At 38.9% G+C, this 17,099-nt stretch overlaps 1 protein-coding gene across 1 annotated transcript; it reads left to right on the forward strand.

Moving 5' to 3' along the window:
* Positions 1-3,681: 3,681 nt before the first annotated feature.
* Positions 3,682-11,686, forward strand: LOC140957631 (uncharacterized). The gene is made up of 2 exons (XM_073414962.1): positions 3,682-5,082; positions 11,568-11,686. The coding sequence occupies exons 1-2, from the start codon at positions 3,984-3,986 to the stop codon at positions 11,603-11,605; spliced, it is 1,137 nt and encodes a 378-aa protein (XP_073271063.1). The 5' UTR covers positions 3,682-3,983; the 3' UTR covers positions 11,606-11,686.
* Positions 11,687-17,099: the final 5,413 nt, after the last annotated feature.

The following is a 17,099-nucleotide window of genomic DNA, read 5'->3' on the forward strand; positions in this document are numbered from 1 at the left end:
TTGGTTTTGTGTTCTTATTTTGCTAATATTTCGGTATAGGTTGTTATCTCTCCTCAGATGTAGTTGTCTTATAAACTGTTAATGAAACTGTTGCAGGTGTTGTCTCGAATGTTGCCAACATTACTAACAACACTCTTACTAACAACATTTTATTCAGGGGGAGAAAAGCTTACTAACTCAGGGGGAGTGTATTTGAGCTAAATCAAGGATACAAGGGTTTGATCTCATTTTTGTCCAAGAAAGGCAAAAAGGGGGAGATTGAAGGGAAATAATAGTCTCGACTTTAATTGTTATAATTCCCTAGATCTTTAAGTATTTCTTTAAAATTATTTTTCCTTGTTAATTTGATTGAGTAGATTATTTTATGTGATTTTACCTTTCTTAGATAAGGAGATAATCATTCAAAAGTAGTCTAGATATGTTATTTATTGGAATGATTTATAGAGATATGCTATCAATGGTTAAATAGAGTTTATTTATAATAAAACTCTTACTTTTCTTATGTAGAACCCGTAATTAGACTGCGTATAAGCCATGCATAATTCTAATTTTTTTTTTATTAAATTGACTTCATTGCATGAGTATTTAAATGCATTCTTTGAAGCTAAGTATTTTATTCAGTAGTTTAAATTTTATTCTTGTCAGTTCATTAAGTGAGGCCGGACCGGAGTTGGAGTAAAGAGATAAAAATTTAATGCTAAGAAAACATTTCCTAAAATTTATTTAAGATAATTAATAAGTAAATTTATTGTAAAAGAAGGTTTAAGGAATTATTTAAATAAGTGGAGATAAGTAGTAAATAGAGTTCAATAATTAATTCCTTAATTCTTTTAAATGTTTAATGAGTAGATAAAACATTAAAGAGTTAAAATACAATATTCAATAAATATTTTCCCTCCTCTTTATTATAATTTTCGGCCCCTATTATTCAATTTAAAAGTTTAGTTGACAACCCATTTAATTAATAGTCTTCCTATCCATTTTTATTGGGAGATAATTATATCACAACAAATCTTCTATGATAATTAATGGAGCAAGATCCCACCCCACCTAGCTAGATAAAAAAAAATCGGCCATGTTGTTTTTTTTAAAGATTTAATTGTGATTTTTATTTCAACTCATTCTTTATTTATCCCCTTAAATATTCTAGATAGATTTATCCTCCCCAACTTTTAAATCACTACCAAGATTTAATTAAACCAATTCTCCCTTTGCACCTAGACCTTAAAATCGTCCATATGCACCTCTAATATCCCCAAGAAAAATCTTTGATATCATTCTTTGATTTTTGGGAGCACCATTTAATTAATTAACAAGCATTATCCTAACCTAGTCTAGCTAGAGAAATCGGCCACACCCATTAAATTATCCATCCAAAATTTTTGATAGCAAACAACATTTCAAATTTGAAAAGAAAGGTAGACTTGGTATCCCTTTATTAGTGGATCTCCCACTCACTCCCCTAACCACTTAATCCCCTCCTCCATCACCGAAAACAGCAGCCATTTCAGATTAAAAATCGTGACCCTCATAGCCTAGAACAAGAGAGAAAAATCGAGCAAGTAGCAAGATAAGAAAGCGTTCCACTCGTCCGCGCCGTATCGTTCTTCTTTTCGTTTTTCTTTCAAACGAAAAATCCAAGGCATGTATTTATTTCTTTCAAACCTCAATCAAGTCCTATTATCATTTATTTAACATCACATGATCATCATTTATTGCAAAAACCGAAACACACCATGAAATTTCAAAAACAAAAGTACATGCAGATTTCGGTCCTTCCTTGTGCAGTTCACGGTTTTGCTTGTTTTTGTGCATTCAGGTGGTTGGCTCGACTCCAGGCTCACCAGGCTACATCTAGACACGTAATAGGATGCATTAGGACCATGTTGGTCCATTCAAACCAGCCCCATGCATGATGAAACCCGAAATGACAGCAGCTTTCCTCCACTGCCATTGTGTGCTTCGAAATTTCAGTTTCTGCTGTCATAGGAAAAGATCTGATCTTGGCTGCCCTAAGGGCCTATAGCCATGGTTAGATCACTTCCCTAGCATGTCTAAGACGTGACTAAGTCGCCCTTTTGGTGGCTTGGTCCATGGTGCATCGGTTTTTAAACACAAAGCAAGAACAGCCCCTTCGCCCCTTTTTAATTCTGCATGTGTCCCTCGGTTTTTGATGGTATGGGATGGATCTTGGTTGGCCTATGGCCCTTAGCCACGGTTCATACCATACCCCAAGATGTCTAGGTCGTGCCATGGTCAATGAAATGGCCACTGGAACGACACGAGACAACGAACAAAGCAAAACACCCCTCACGCGCGCAAGGGTGCTATCGGGTGGAACTTTTCTGATGTTGCTGGAATAATTCGAATGGTGGCTGGCCTAGGGCCCTTAGCCATGGTTCAAATCATTCCTTGGGATGTTGTGGAGAGGCTCTGGTCGGTGGTTCAAGCCCCAATGGCCAAAAGTCTCGCAAACGACGCGATGCAAGCGAAGTTGCTGCTGCTGGAATTTGACAGCAACTTGCTGTGTCGGTTCGGAGGCTCGTTTGAGTTCTTGGTTGGCTTTTAGCCTATGGCCTTGGACTGGACAGTGCCTCATCGAGTTAGGAAGGCCACGTTTTTGGCCGTTCGTGATTCGGATCATTTTTGAGGTCGTACGAGAATTTACGGTGCGATGTGCCAAATTGACTCTCGAAAGAGCGTTTCATGTTTTGGCCTCCATTCACCTAGATTTCGGCCCTCACCATTTTAGGAGCATAAATTCATAATTTTAAGTGTATTTTAATCATGACTATACGTTGGTTCAGTGTTGGTTCGGGTTGGCTCGGAGTCATGATTAAATACGAAGTCGTCGAGCGTCATTGTCGCATTTTTTTAACTTAAATTGCATAGTTGGTCAAGTAGAAGCTATTGCATATTTTTCATGGCATATTTAGGTTGCAGCGAGCCTGGGAACGATCCAATCCAGTTGGTAAAAATAATACAGGATATTTCATTATACAATTTAATTATATTACGTGCATGAAAATAGAAAATACTTATTTTGAGATTTATGCGATATTGCTTGTGGTCAATTCACTATTTTGGGAGCACTATTTACTCGGTCGCCAGTGACCGATCAGTTCAGTTTGGTACCACCCGGTCGCCAGTGACCGGTCAGTTCAGTTCAGTTTGATACTCCCCCGGTAGCCAGTTACCGATCAGTTCAGTTCAGTGCAGGGGCCACATGCGTAGACCATAATCTCAACAGAAAATTATTACCAGTTATTTCAGTACAGGGCTCCAAGGAGCAACATTTTTACTACGATTTTAATTCAGTCATGCACGTATTATAATTGCTCAGTACAGGTTATTTTCAGTATGCCCCATGACATGATATTTTATCCCATGCAAAATTTTACTAGTATTTACTCGTTACCTACGATATATGCATGCTGAGTCTTTAGGCTCACTAGACTTGATTGTTGTAGGTACTGATGAGGTCAGGGCCGAGGGCGGGGACCAGTGAGCCAGCTTGGGTCAGCAGTAGTGGCACCCGAGGACCTCAGTTCAGCATTTATTATTTTATTTCTCAAACAATTTTTAACAGTTGTGGGATACTCTTAAATTGTTATTTCGCAAATAAATCTTTTCTTCCGCTGCCATTTTGAATATCAAACTTTGTTTATCGGTTTATTTATGAATGAGGCATTTTGATTATTTAAAAAGAAAATTTTTAATTTTTCCGCAAATTTTCAAGCACGGATTTTTAGGCCTTCACAGTTGGTATCAGAGCCTATGATCTTGTAAAGGGTTGCACTACTACTGACCACGAGAAGCTCACGAAGCCACGTCTTCGGTCTGTAAGTTTTACATTTCAGCATTTTACTTAAAGCATGAATTACTTTGCCAGCATGTTTCCATGAAATGTTTTACGATCAAATCTTTTCAGTATTTCAGTATTTATTTAGAATAAATTATGGAATTATGCATGTTAGTTACGTATGGGTTATGTATGGAACAGTATGCCTCCTAGACGCCAGGTTGGACGCCCGAGAGGTAATGATGATCGCCGTCATGAAGACGGTGAGGATCAAGGACAGGGGGGATTCGGACCTCCACCTCCTCCACCTCCACCTGACATGAATGCCCAGATGCTAGCTGGGATGACTAGGTTCTTTGCACAGTTTGCAGGGAACAATGCTGCAGCCGCAGCCAGGCCGACAGGGCCCGAGGCTGTCTATGAGAGGTTTATGAAGATGCGTCCGAAGGAGTTTTCTGGGACGTCTGACCCCATGATTGCCGAGGGATGGATCAAATCCCTCGAGGTTATCTTCGAGTTCATGGAGCTTGGAGATGCAGACAGAGTCCGATGTGCCACCTACTTATTCAGTGGAGATGCCCGCTTATGGTGGGAAGGAGCAGCAGTAGCCCTGAACTTGGCTACACTGACTTGGACACGCTTCACGGAGGTTTTCTACTCCAAATATTTTGCTGAGGAAGTGCGCACCAGGTTGACTACCGAGTTCATGAGCTTGAGACAGGGTGATATGACGGTTACGGAGTTCATCCGTAAGTTCGAGAGGGGCTGTCACTTTGTGCCCCTGATAGCAAATGATGCCAGAGCTAAGATGATGCACTTCCTGGTGGGTCTACGGCCGATCTTGCGCCGTGATGTTAGGGTGTCTGACCCTACTACTTATGAGGTCGCGGTCTCCAAAGCCCTAGCCGCAGAGCAGGATCTGCGGGATATCGAGAGGGATCGCCAAGGCAAGCGCCCAGCCCAGGTACCACACCGCCCTCCTCCTCATCAGCATCAACAGCAAAACAAGAGGCCTTTTCATGGGCAGCCCAGAAACAGAGGCCAGCAACAGCAGCAGCAGCAGCGGGGACGCCCAGCCCCGAGGACCTTTGAGCACCCAGTCTGTCCCAGGTGCTCACGCCGCCATCCTGGAGAATGTATGTCTGGTTCTGGAAAGTGTTTTAAGTGTGGCAGTCCTGACCACATGTTGCTGCAGTGCCCTCAGAGGAATCTGCCTACCCAAGGCAGAGTTTTTGCTCTCCATGCCGCAGAAACAAACCCGGAGACTATGTTGTTGACAGGTACCTTTAAGCTTTAAGTTATTATTTGAATTTCCGTGTTTTGGGAACCAGAATTAAGATCTTGAACTTAGAAACTGATATAGGATTGCATGCTCTACTCAATATTATTTTGGGAATTTAAGCTAGAAGAACTTTGATCTTTGCATGTCTATAAGTTTAATTCTTGTAGCTATTGGATTCAACTTAGAGTTCCGATCTTTCAGGAAGAATTTTTATATCTGGTTCCGCTACCAAGGCCTTGATAGATTCAGGGGCCACTCACTCGTTTATTTCGGAGGTCTTTGCGAACTTTCTTAAGATCAAGACCATTGGGCTAGACACAGCCTTTTCAGTAGTGTTGCCGTCAGGCGAGGAGATGGCAGCTACTAATGTGATCAGAGATATAGACCTTGAGCTGCATGGAAATCTTGTGTATGCGGATCTTATCGTGCTACCGATGCCAGAATTTGACATCATCCTAGGGATGGACTGGCTATTGCGGAACAGAGTGTTGATAGACTTCCAGCGGAGATCTGTTCTTGTTCGACCGCCAGGAATGGAGCAGTTCTTATTTGAGCCAGACAGGTACTTTCCTCTACCGCGTATTATTCCTTATGTTCAGGCTAGGAAGCTCATGCATAGAGGGTGTCGGGCATTTCTAGCAACCTTTTTATCTGTCCCCGAGGCACCCAGCCAGTCAGCCTCAGATGTTCCGATTGTCAGAGATTTCTTAGACATTTTTCCTGAAGACGTCTCTGGTTTGCCACCCGAGAGAGAGGTGGAATTTTCCATTGAGCTTATGCCAGGTACGGCTCCGATCTCAAAAGCACCGTACCGACTTGCACCGACAGAGATGGCAGAGCTTAAGAAGCAGATTCAGGAACTTCTTGACAAGGAGTTCATTCGCCCTAGTTTTTCACCGTGGAGCGCGCCAGTCTTGTTTGTTAAGAAGAAGGATGGCTCTATGAGATTATGCATTGACTACTGGGAGTTGAACAGGGTTACAGTGAAGAACAAATACCCACTTCCGAGGATTGAGGATCTGTTTGACCAGTTACAGGGAGCTTCGATTTTCTCCAAGATTGATCTGCGCTCCGGTTATCACCAGTTGAGGGTGAGAGATGCTGATGTTTCCAAGACTGCTTTCAGGACTCGTTATGGTCACTACGAGTTCCTTGTGATGCCGTTCGGTCTGACGAATGCGCCAGCGATCTTCATGGATCTCATGAATCGCGTATTTCAGCCGTATCTTGACCAGTTTGTGATAGTGTTCATAGACGACATTCTCGTCTACTCCAAGAGTCAAGAGGAGCACAGCAGGCATCTGACCACAGTTTTACAGACCTTGCAGAAGCACAAATTATTCGCAAAGTTCAGTAAGTGCGAATTCTGGTTAGAGAAGGTGGCGTTCTTAGGCCACATTGTTTCTAGCAGTGGTATTGAGGTAGACCCAGCGAAAGTTGCCGCAGTCAGAGATTGGGTTGTGCCGCAGAATGCATCAGAGGTCCGCAGTTTTCTTGGGCTAGCAGGATATTACAGGAAGTTCATTAAGGGATTCTCCTCTATTGCCGTCCCACTCACATCTTTGACCAAGAAGAATGCTAAATTCTTGTGGAGCGAGGAGTGTCAGAAGAGCTTCGATACCTTGAAGCAAGCTCTTATCTCAGCACCAGTGTTGGCCATGCCGTCAGGGCCCGGCGAGTTTGTCCTTTATACCGATGCTTCGAAGCTCGGTTTAGGCGCAGTATTGATGCAGCATGGGAAAGTGATAGCGTATGCTTCTCGACAGTTGAAAATCCACGAGAAGAATTACCCTACCCATGATCTAGAGTTGGCCGCAGTAGTTTTTGCCTTGAAGATTTGGAGGCATTATCTGTATGGAGAGAAGTGCCAGATCTTTACCGACCATAAGAGCCTCAAGTATTTCTTTACGCAGAAGGAGCTGAACATGCGTCAGAGGCGTTGGTTGGAGCTTGTGAAGGATTACGACTGTGACATTAGCTACCACCCGGGTAAAGCTAATGTAGTTGCAGATGCATTGAGCAGAAAAGTCGCAGTAATGGCTCATTTGACGATTCAGAGACCTCTTCAGCTTGAGATGCAGAGGTTTAATCTAGAGTCATATCCTCAAGGTAGAGTTCCCCGTCTATCTACCTTGACCATTCAGTCCTCTCTTCTTGACCGTATTCGCAATGGTCAGTCAGCAGATGAGCAATTGGCACAGTGGAAGAAGAGGGATGAAGCCAAGGGCAGTGTCTTGTATACAGTCAGCGACGGTATTGTGAGATACCGAGACAGGATATGGGTTCCTAGCAGTGATTCTATCCGAGCAGACATCTTATCAGAGGCCCATATGTCGCCGTACTCCATTCACCCTGGGAGTACGAAGATGTACAAGGATCTGCAGCTATTGTATTGGTGGCCAGGGATGAAGAAAGACATCAGACGTTTTGTATCTGAGTGTCTGACTTGTCAGTTAGTGAAAGCAGAGCATCAGAGACCAGCAGGGTTGCTCAAGCCTCTTCCCATTCCCGAGTGGAAGTGGGAGAATGTTACCATGGACTTCGTGACCGGTTTGCCGAAGTCAGTCAGAGGATCAAATGCCATCTGGGTGATTGTAGATCGTCTTACCAAATCAGCGCACTTCTTGCCTATTAAGACGACTTTCACCATGATTCAGTATGCGGAGTTGTACATCCGGGAGATAGTCCGACTCCATGGTATTCCCGTTTCGATAGTATCTGACAGAGACCCCAGATTCACTTCCTCTTTTTGGAAGAGTTTGCATTCGACTATGGGTACGAAGTTGCTGTTTAGCACAGCTTTCCATCCTCAGACAGATGGTCAGTCAGAACGAGTTATTCAGATTTTAGAGGATCTTCTCCGTGCTTGTGTGATTGACTTCTCAGGGAGTTGGGAGTCGAAGTTGCCATTGGTGGAGTTCACCTATAACAACAGCTTCCAGTCATCTATTGGTATGGCTCCGTATGAAGCTCTGTATGGCCGCAAGTGTAGATCTCCTGTTCATTGGGATGAAGTAGGAGAGAGAGCAGAATTGGGTCCAGAGATTATTCAGCAGACTGTTGATGTAGTAGCCCAGATCCGCGATAGGATGAGGACTGCTCAGAGTCGACAGAAGAGTTATGCAGATCAGAGGAGGAGAGATCTAGAGTTCGCAGTCGGCGACCATGTTTTCGTGAAGGTGGCACCTATGAAGGGTGTCATGAGATTTGGGAAGAAAGGGAAGCTCAGTCCGAGATTCATTGGACCCTTTGAAATCCTTGACAGAGTTGGGACGCTAGCTTATCGTGTTGCTCTTCCGCCGAATCTGGCCGGAGTACACAATGTGTTCCACGTCTCCATGCTGAGAAAGTACATGGCGAATCCTTCGCATGTGCTGAACTTTGAGCCGTTGCAGCTTACCCCGAACCTGTCTTATGAGGAGAGACCAGTGCAGATCTTAGACAGACAGGAGAAGAAGCTGCGGAACAAGTTGGTTAAGCGAGTCAAAGTCAAATGGCTCAACCATTCAGAGGAAGAAGCTACGTGGGAGTCTGAGCCAGAAATGAGAAGTCGGTACCCCGAGTTATTCGGTGAGTTCTAATTTCGAGGACGAAATTTCTTTTAAGGGGGGGAGAGTTGTAGAACCCGTAATTAGACTGCGTATAAGCCATGCATAATTCTAATTTTTTTTTATTAAATTGACTTCATTGCATGAGTATTTAAATGCATTCTTTGAAGCTAAGTATTTTATTCAGTAGTTTAAATTTTATTCTTTTCAGTTCATTAAGTGAGGCCGGACCGGAGTTGGAGTAAAGAGATAAAAATTTAATGCTAAGAAAACATTTCCTAAAATTTATTTAAGATAATTAATAAGTAAATTTATTGTAAAAGAAGGTTTAAGGAATTATTTAAATAAGTGGAGATAAGTAGTAAATAGAGTTCAATAATTAATTCCTTAATTCTTTTAAATATTTAATGAGTAGATAAAACACTAAAGAGTTAAAATACAATATTCAATAAATATTTTCCCTCCTCTTTTATTATAATTTTCGGCCCCTATAATTTAATTTAAAAGTTTAGTTGACAACCCATTTAATTAATAGTTTTCCTATCCATTTTTATTGGGAGATAATTATATCACAACAAATCTTCTATGATAATTAATGGAGCAAGATCCCACCCCACCTAGCTAGATAAAAAAATCGGCCATGTTGTTTTTTTTAAGATTTAATTGTGATTTTTATTTCAACTCATTCTTTATTTATCCCCTTAACTATTCTAGATAGATTTATCCTCCCCAACTTTTAAATCACTACCAAGATTTAATTAAACCAATTCTCCCTTTGCACCTAGACCTTAAAATCGTCCATATGCACCTCTAATATCCCCAAGAAAAATATTTGATATCATTCTATTTCCTTATCACTCAAACTAGTAGATAGAAATAATATTTCCCTTCCCTTTTATCTTGTATCTTCCCATTTAAATTCCTAGACTCCCTCCCACTCCATAATCTCGAAAATTTCAGTCTCCTTCAGCATTGAAAATCGTGAGAGGCTAGGGTAAAATTAAGGAAGAAAAACAAGAAAGAAAACAAGAGAAACAACTCCGTCTCCTCCGCACCGTATCGTCTATTCTTTTCGTTTATCTTTCAAACGAAAACCAAGGCATGTATATGTTTTCCTTTTCTCTTCAATCAAGCCATATAGGTATTTTTAAACATCATATGTACACTATTTCATGCAAGAAAACCGAAATATGACAGCAAATTTTTGTAAATTTCTGCACATATTTTTTTAGCCTTCCTTGTGCACTTCACGTTTTCTGCTGTTTTGATGGTTCAGGTGGTTGTCTCGATTCCAGTGGCTCGGCACTGCATCTAGACATGTACTAGGACATGTTAGGGTCATGTAACAACGATGGTTCCAGCCCCTTCACACTGGAGATAGAGTTTTGACAGCAACACCCCAAGCATGTCACTTTGTGGCTCGAAATTGGCATGTGTATTGTCAAGGGTGATGCTTCTGATATTGGCTGCCCTAGGGGCTATAGCCATGGTTAAAACATCTCCTTGTTATGTCTAAGACATGACCAAGTCGCCCTTTCGAGGCTTGGTCCACGATGGAATCGGTTTTCAAATAAAAGAAACAAGAACAGATTTTCGGCCCTTTCATTTTTCCTGCATGTGTAATTTCGATTTTGGTGGATGGTGTGGATCTGGTTTGGCCTATGGCCCTTAGCCACGGTTCATACCATACCCCAAGATTTCTAGGTCGTGCCATGGTCAATGAAATGGCCACTGGAACGACACGAGACAACGAACAAAGCAAAACCCCCCTCACGCGCGCAAAGGTGCTCTCGGGTGAACTCCTTGAGTTGTTTCTGATATGATGCGAATTGTGGCTGGCCTAGGGCCCGTAGCCATGGTTCAAATCATTCCTTGGGATGTTTTTGAGAGGCTCTGGTCGGTGGTTCAAGCCCCAATGGCCAAAAGTCTCGCAAACGACGCGATGCAAGCAAAGTTGCTGCTGCTGGAATTTGACAGCAAGTTGCTGTGTCGGTTCGGAGGCTCGTTTGAGTTCTTGGTTGGCTTTTCGCCTATGGCCTTGGACTGGACAGTGCCTCATCGAGTTAGAAAGGCCACGTTTTTGACCGTTTGTGATTCGGATCATTTTTGAAGTCGTACAAAAATTTACGGTGCGATGTGCCAAATTGACTCTCGAAAGAGCGTTTCTTGTTTTGGCCTCCATTCACCTAGATGTCGACTTGCATCATTTTAGGAGCATTAATTAGTCATTTTTAGCGTATTTTAATCATGACTATTTGATTATTCAATGTCGATTCGGGTTGGTTCGGAGTCATGATTAAATACGAAGTCGTCGAGCGTCATTGTCGCATTTTTTTTTTAACTTAAATTGCATAGTTGGTCAAGTAGAAGCTATTGCATATTTTTCATGGCATATTTAGGTTGCAGTGAGCCTGGGAACGATCCAATCCAGTTGGTAAAATAATACAGGATTTTTCATTATGCAATTTAATTATATTACGTGCATGAAAATAGAAAATACTTATTTTTGAGATTTATGCGATATTGCTTGTGGTCAATTCACTATTTTGGGAGCACTATTTTACTCGGTCGCCAGTGACCGATCAGTTCAGTTTGGTACCACCCGGTCGCCAGTGACCGGTCAGTTCAGTTCAGTTTGATACTCCCCCGGTAGCCAGTTACCGATCAGTTCAGTTCAGTGCAGGGGCCACATGCGTAGACCATAATCTCAACAGAAAATTATTACCAGTTATTTCAGTACAGGGCTCCAAGGAGCAACATTTTTACTATGATTTTTAATTCAGTCATGCACGTATTATAATTGCTCAGTACAAGTTATTTTCAGTATGCCTCATGACATGATATTTTATCCCATGCAAAATTTTACTAGTATTTACTCGTTACCTACGATATATGCATGCTGGGTCTTTAGGCTCACTAGACTTGATTGTTGTAGGTACTGATGAGGCTAGGGCCGAAGGCGGGGACCAGTGAGCCATCTTGGGTCGGCAGTAGTGGCACCCGAGGACCTCAGTTCAGCATTTATTATTTTATTTCTCAAACAATTTTTATCAGTTGTTGAATATTCTTAAAACGATAAATTTTTGCAAACAAATATTTTCTTCCGCTGCCATTTTGAATATCAAACTTTGTTTATCGGTTTATTTATGAATGATGTATTTTGATTATTTAAAAAGAAAATTTTTAATTTTTCGCAAATTTTCAAGCAAGGATTCATAGGCCTTCACATCTTATGTTATAGGTTTTCTTGTGGAGATAAAAGTCTACAACTATAAATAAGAGATAAATGACATTGTTGGGCTCTCTCCTCTCTCGGCTTCTTCATTCAGAACAACCATACACACACTCGTGCATGCCGAGAATATAAAAGAAATAATTTGTCAAGGATCGTGCTGGTTTCAAAGAGTGGTGATCACGTGTTGCCTTGAATGTTGGGAACATCCGCAGACAACATCTGTGAAGAAGTTGGCTGAAGATCATTTTCGTGGATTCTCTTTTGGCATCACGTTTTTAGCTTTCTTGTTTAAGTTTTATTCTGGTTATTTGTTTTTAGAAAGCTTTATTTTCTCAAAGTGTTGAGTAAATTGATTTTTGTTAAAATCTTTAGTGATATGTTTTTGTATGAACAATTTGATTTTCGAGTGATTAATTTTTGCCATAAGGCACCGCACATGTATTTATACTTGTGCATATTTAATCTTGTCCATTTATTTATTCAAAGTCGATTTGTGCTATAAAAATTAATATTCCGCTGCATGTTGTTCGAGATGTTGTAACATCCGGCACAACACCTAATTCTGATAAAACACAGAAGTGCTAGTTTAATTGCTGNGTATAATTTGAACGAACAAAATTAATGTTTTTAACTTGTTAAAATTTTTCATAATATTTTGAAAATATAAGATGTTTCGGTTTACTAATTTTGTTTATAAGATATACTTATCAAATTTAAGCCCATTTTTATTAATAATTACAAAAAAGACAAAAACGTTAATTAATTGCTAATGCTGTACGTGTCCTGTTTCAGTTTCATTCCTTCCCCGTCAATAATTAGACAACAACGTTGTAGATTTGTTACGTTTTAATTTGGAATGTGGGCTACAAAAATAATAATTACCGTTTAGCCCAATTTTTAGGACAAAAGAAATAATAGTGGCCTAATGGCTACTGTTTCAAACTTCCACCGAAAAACTTTTAGCTTCTATGGCCTAAATTTTCAAAAAATAAAAATAAATCTTCCAAATCTCCACCAGATTTTGTTTTGTTTGTTTGTTTGTTTTTTTTTTTATAAAAAATGACAGCTTTTGCTGTGATAAAATGATTTATTAGTAGACTCAATTGTATAGAATATTGCTTGAAGTTTAAAGTCATTTTTCTTTAATAGTTGGGGGAGAGGTGATATCCAAACCGCTTTGATGTCATATGAGCTATAAATCACCGACGATTTAAAGTATCTATATATATATATATATAAATGACTCCGTTATTAAAAAATGATATTAATTTTAGGCCACTCCAACTTAAATAATTATAGAGCAATGTAGATAGATTAAGGCTTAAAAACTAGTATAGAGAATAGTATATTATTTTATTCAAAGAAGCCACTATTTCAGTCCTAATATAACTCTACTCTACATTTAAAAACAATAATTTCACCGTATAATTACATTTAATTTGGATTTTTGTGCTCAAAAGCCCTAAATTGTTCCTATTAATTGTATACTGTCTAGATTGGCCGGCCTCTTAATCATAAAATTGAAGTTCATTTGAGGTAAAACAGTCGCGCATTTGATGTTTGTAGAAGAAGGATGGATTAATAAAATCTTAGCTAACTTAGCAGAAATTTGAATTTTTAAAACAAATAACGATTAATTCTTTCCATATATATAAATTATTGGTATGAGAAAATAAGACATGTGTTGTATATGTCATAATAACTCGTGATTTTAAAATAATTATTTAAGAAAAGAAAAACAAAAAGCAATTTAGGAATTTCAATAGAAAAGCATGAATTTCAAGAAAAGACACGATTTTCTTTATTTTTGCTTATTTTTTTTGAGTAAATCTCTTGTGAGACGGTCTCGCGAATCTTTATCTGTGAGACGGGTCAACCCTACCGATATTCACAATAAAAAGTAATACTCTTAGCATAAAAAGTAATATTTTTTCATGGATGACCCAAATAAGAGATCTGTCTCACAAATTACGACCCGTGAGACCGTTTCACACAAGTTTCTGTCGTTCTTTTTATATATTTGTGAAAAAAGAGGGATTAATTTGTGTTTGAGATTCCAAGTCATGTCAAATGGGTTTTGTCGATATATAATTCTTTTATGATTGAGCATGGCCGTTCCTTTTTCTTTCTTGTTTCTTTTTTAATTTAAAATAATAAAATAATATAATATAATAAAAAGAGAAAGAGAAAGAAAGCACAGTTGTTTTCGGGTTTTTTTTAATTAATTTAAATTTTAAAATTTAATTCAAAAATAATGTAAAAAAAAAAAATTTAGCGTTAAAGTTTGAACACACATGTCTCAAACAGAAGCGATGCACACTGTAAGGTTGTTGAAAATATGGTAGATCTTTAGTTGCTCGCACGATTCCCTTATGCCTATCAGAAATAAGACAGACATCATTTTGACCACGAACAACATGTCTTTCTAGGTTCTCCAAGAACCATTTCCAAGAATCTGTTGTCTTTTCGTCCACAATAGCAAATGCTAGTGGTAGAACCCGATTATTCGCATTCAGAGTGACACTGATCAACATTTTGTGCTTGTATTTTGTGTACAAGTGTGTACCATCGACACTTATTATTTTCCGACAATGCCGAAACCCATCAACACACGGCTTGAATGCCTAGAAAACATAGTTCAGTGTTGACTCTGAGATGTTTCCACTCCATAGCTGTTCTCGGATTATATTTGGACAAAGCACACATATCTTTGGGAAGTAATTGAACGGAGCTCTCCCATGTACCATAAGCAATTTCAATAGCACGTTTCAAACTTCGTCATGCCTTCGTGTACGAGATTTGATATCCATATTTATCTTTGACATTTCCGATGATATACTTAATCTCGTACGAAGGATCACAACGAATAACTCCCAATAGCGTATGTGCCACCATATCAATGTTCAAATTCTTATGGTCTATACCAACAGAGGTAGATATACATGTGTGATGCCCGCCATATTTTGTTATTTTCCAATAACCAGTCTTGGCCTTCAAAGAAGCGCGAAGTCCCCATCGACAAATGACCGTAGAAGAATTATTTTTACAACGTAACTTCCACAAACTGCGTGTACTATCCACGACACGGTACTCACGTCGGACAACTCTGACTGAATAATCCTTCACATATGCAATAAGATCATTTTTATCTTTAAATAACGTATTAACACATAATTCACCTCTATCCGGATTGTAATAGCTTGATTGCACTCCAAAAAGAACATCGACAGAATCAGGAGGCTCTTCCCCAAAAAATTTGTTGAAAAATGATGGTATCTCAGAAGTGTTTGAAAGAAATGGTACGGTCTGCCTCTGTAATGTGTCACGAGGTGGTTGTTGAGATGATGTCCCCTAATCAGGATTTGTAAAAGTATTCACTTCATCATCAACATCCACTTCTTCTTCTTCAGACTCGCTGTATGACATATCGGGTTCAGAATTAGTCCTCCAAATATCATCATTATTGGCCTGATCCGGACAACGAGCACTCGTATCTAATGTTGGATTCGGCCGATATGGAGCATTATTTTGTTCCGATGAGACATTAATATATTGATCCCAAGACCCACTTACATCATCGAAACTCATATTACCGAGTCCTTCATTAACCTGTGGAACATAAGATTCTTGTTCCTGGAAACCACCATATGTAGAAGTACCGGGCTGGTTATTGAAACTTGAATCAGATGCATGTGGAACATTTGATTCAGGATCATCAAATCCAACATGATGCTCAATTGAATTTGCTTCCACATATAAATGCAACATATGCATATTGTCACATTGCATTATAAACTTTAAAGCATCATCATCAACGAGATTGACTTGAATTTCATACCAAGATGAGATCTCTCTATGAATGAATATTTTGTTGACAACTTCAGAGAAAAAATAGTTGGATCGATTCCTAACATTTTATGCACAATTTCAACTAACTCCAACAAATTAATAGATCGTAATACTCGTATCGGTATAACAAATGGAATGCTATATTCAACCGATCCATTATCGATAACTACATGACCACCAAAATATAAAAGAATATCGACATTAGACATTTTGACGATAAAATTTGAGAGAAATTTTATTCAGAAAAAAAGAAGAACTTGATATATCATTCGTCAAACTGAACAACATTTATAAGAAAAAATTGAACGAAAAAAATTTAAATTTCAATTATTACACATCACGTGAAGAGTCAGAAATTCAGAATCAAGTTAATGTTCACGTGAAAGAGTCAGAAAAGAAATATTGAGATAAGAAATGTATGGTAAAAAAATAGCCACGCCTTAGTGTCCGTCCGACGTCCGTGCTTAGTGCTTACGAAGCACGGACGCTGCTCCGTGCTTCGTAAGCACGGACGGTGCCACGTTGGGCGAAGCGCGGACTCTCCGACGTGAGCACGGTACGAAGCACGGATTGAGGTAATCTTGCAATTTTTTTTTAAAATAAAATTTTAAAATTAAATTATTTATAAAAAAAACCCGGTTGTTTTCATTTGCCTCTCCTTTATAAATGTTCTTATGAAAACTAGGAAAATCTTGATTTTCGGAATTCAATGAAGGAAATTAAAGTTGTCAGCTTAACGAATTAGGCAGGACATGTTTACAAATTGTTCCAGCAAACTTTAAATGTAACTTAGAATACATTTGGAAGGAGATTTTTTAGCCACTTCTGAGAGTGAATTTAACTCAAACAACCACATCACCATACCACCAAATTGATTCATGCGACGACTATGAGATGACCTCGTAGAAATGTCTCAAATGTAATAATTAGTGAAAAGAGAAACTAATATACAACAAACGACATGTAAGAAAAATAGTTCATATGTAAGTCGAATTATTGATATATTGATAGATGAGCTTGTATATATCTTAATCGGTATCTATCCCAGTTAAAAAATCGATTTTATCTTTGACACAAAATAATTTTAAGTACAATTACTATTATTAAATTCAATAATTCATGAACAAATTTTCCGATTCAGACGATAAATTGCGTTCAAAACCTAAGTATAACAATATTTTTATAATCCAACAAATGACACACTACCTAATAACTATGGACGATTAATTAGACGCTATACTACACTCCAGAAAATAATAACTATCAATGAATGATATCTCATCTGTGCTCACATAGATGTGCAGCATATCAAAATTATATATATATATATATATATATATTAAGAGGAATAATTATAAATCACTATTATATAAACGGCGCCCC

The sequence above is a fragment of the Primulina huaijiensis genome, chromosome 14 (genome assembly GCF_012295235.1).
Source record: "Primulina huaijiensis isolate GDHJ02 chromosome 14, ASM1229523v2, whole genome shotgun sequence".
Lineage (NCBI taxonomy): Eukaryota > Viridiplantae > Streptophyta > Magnoliopsida > Lamiales > Gesneriaceae > Primulina > Primulina huaijiensis.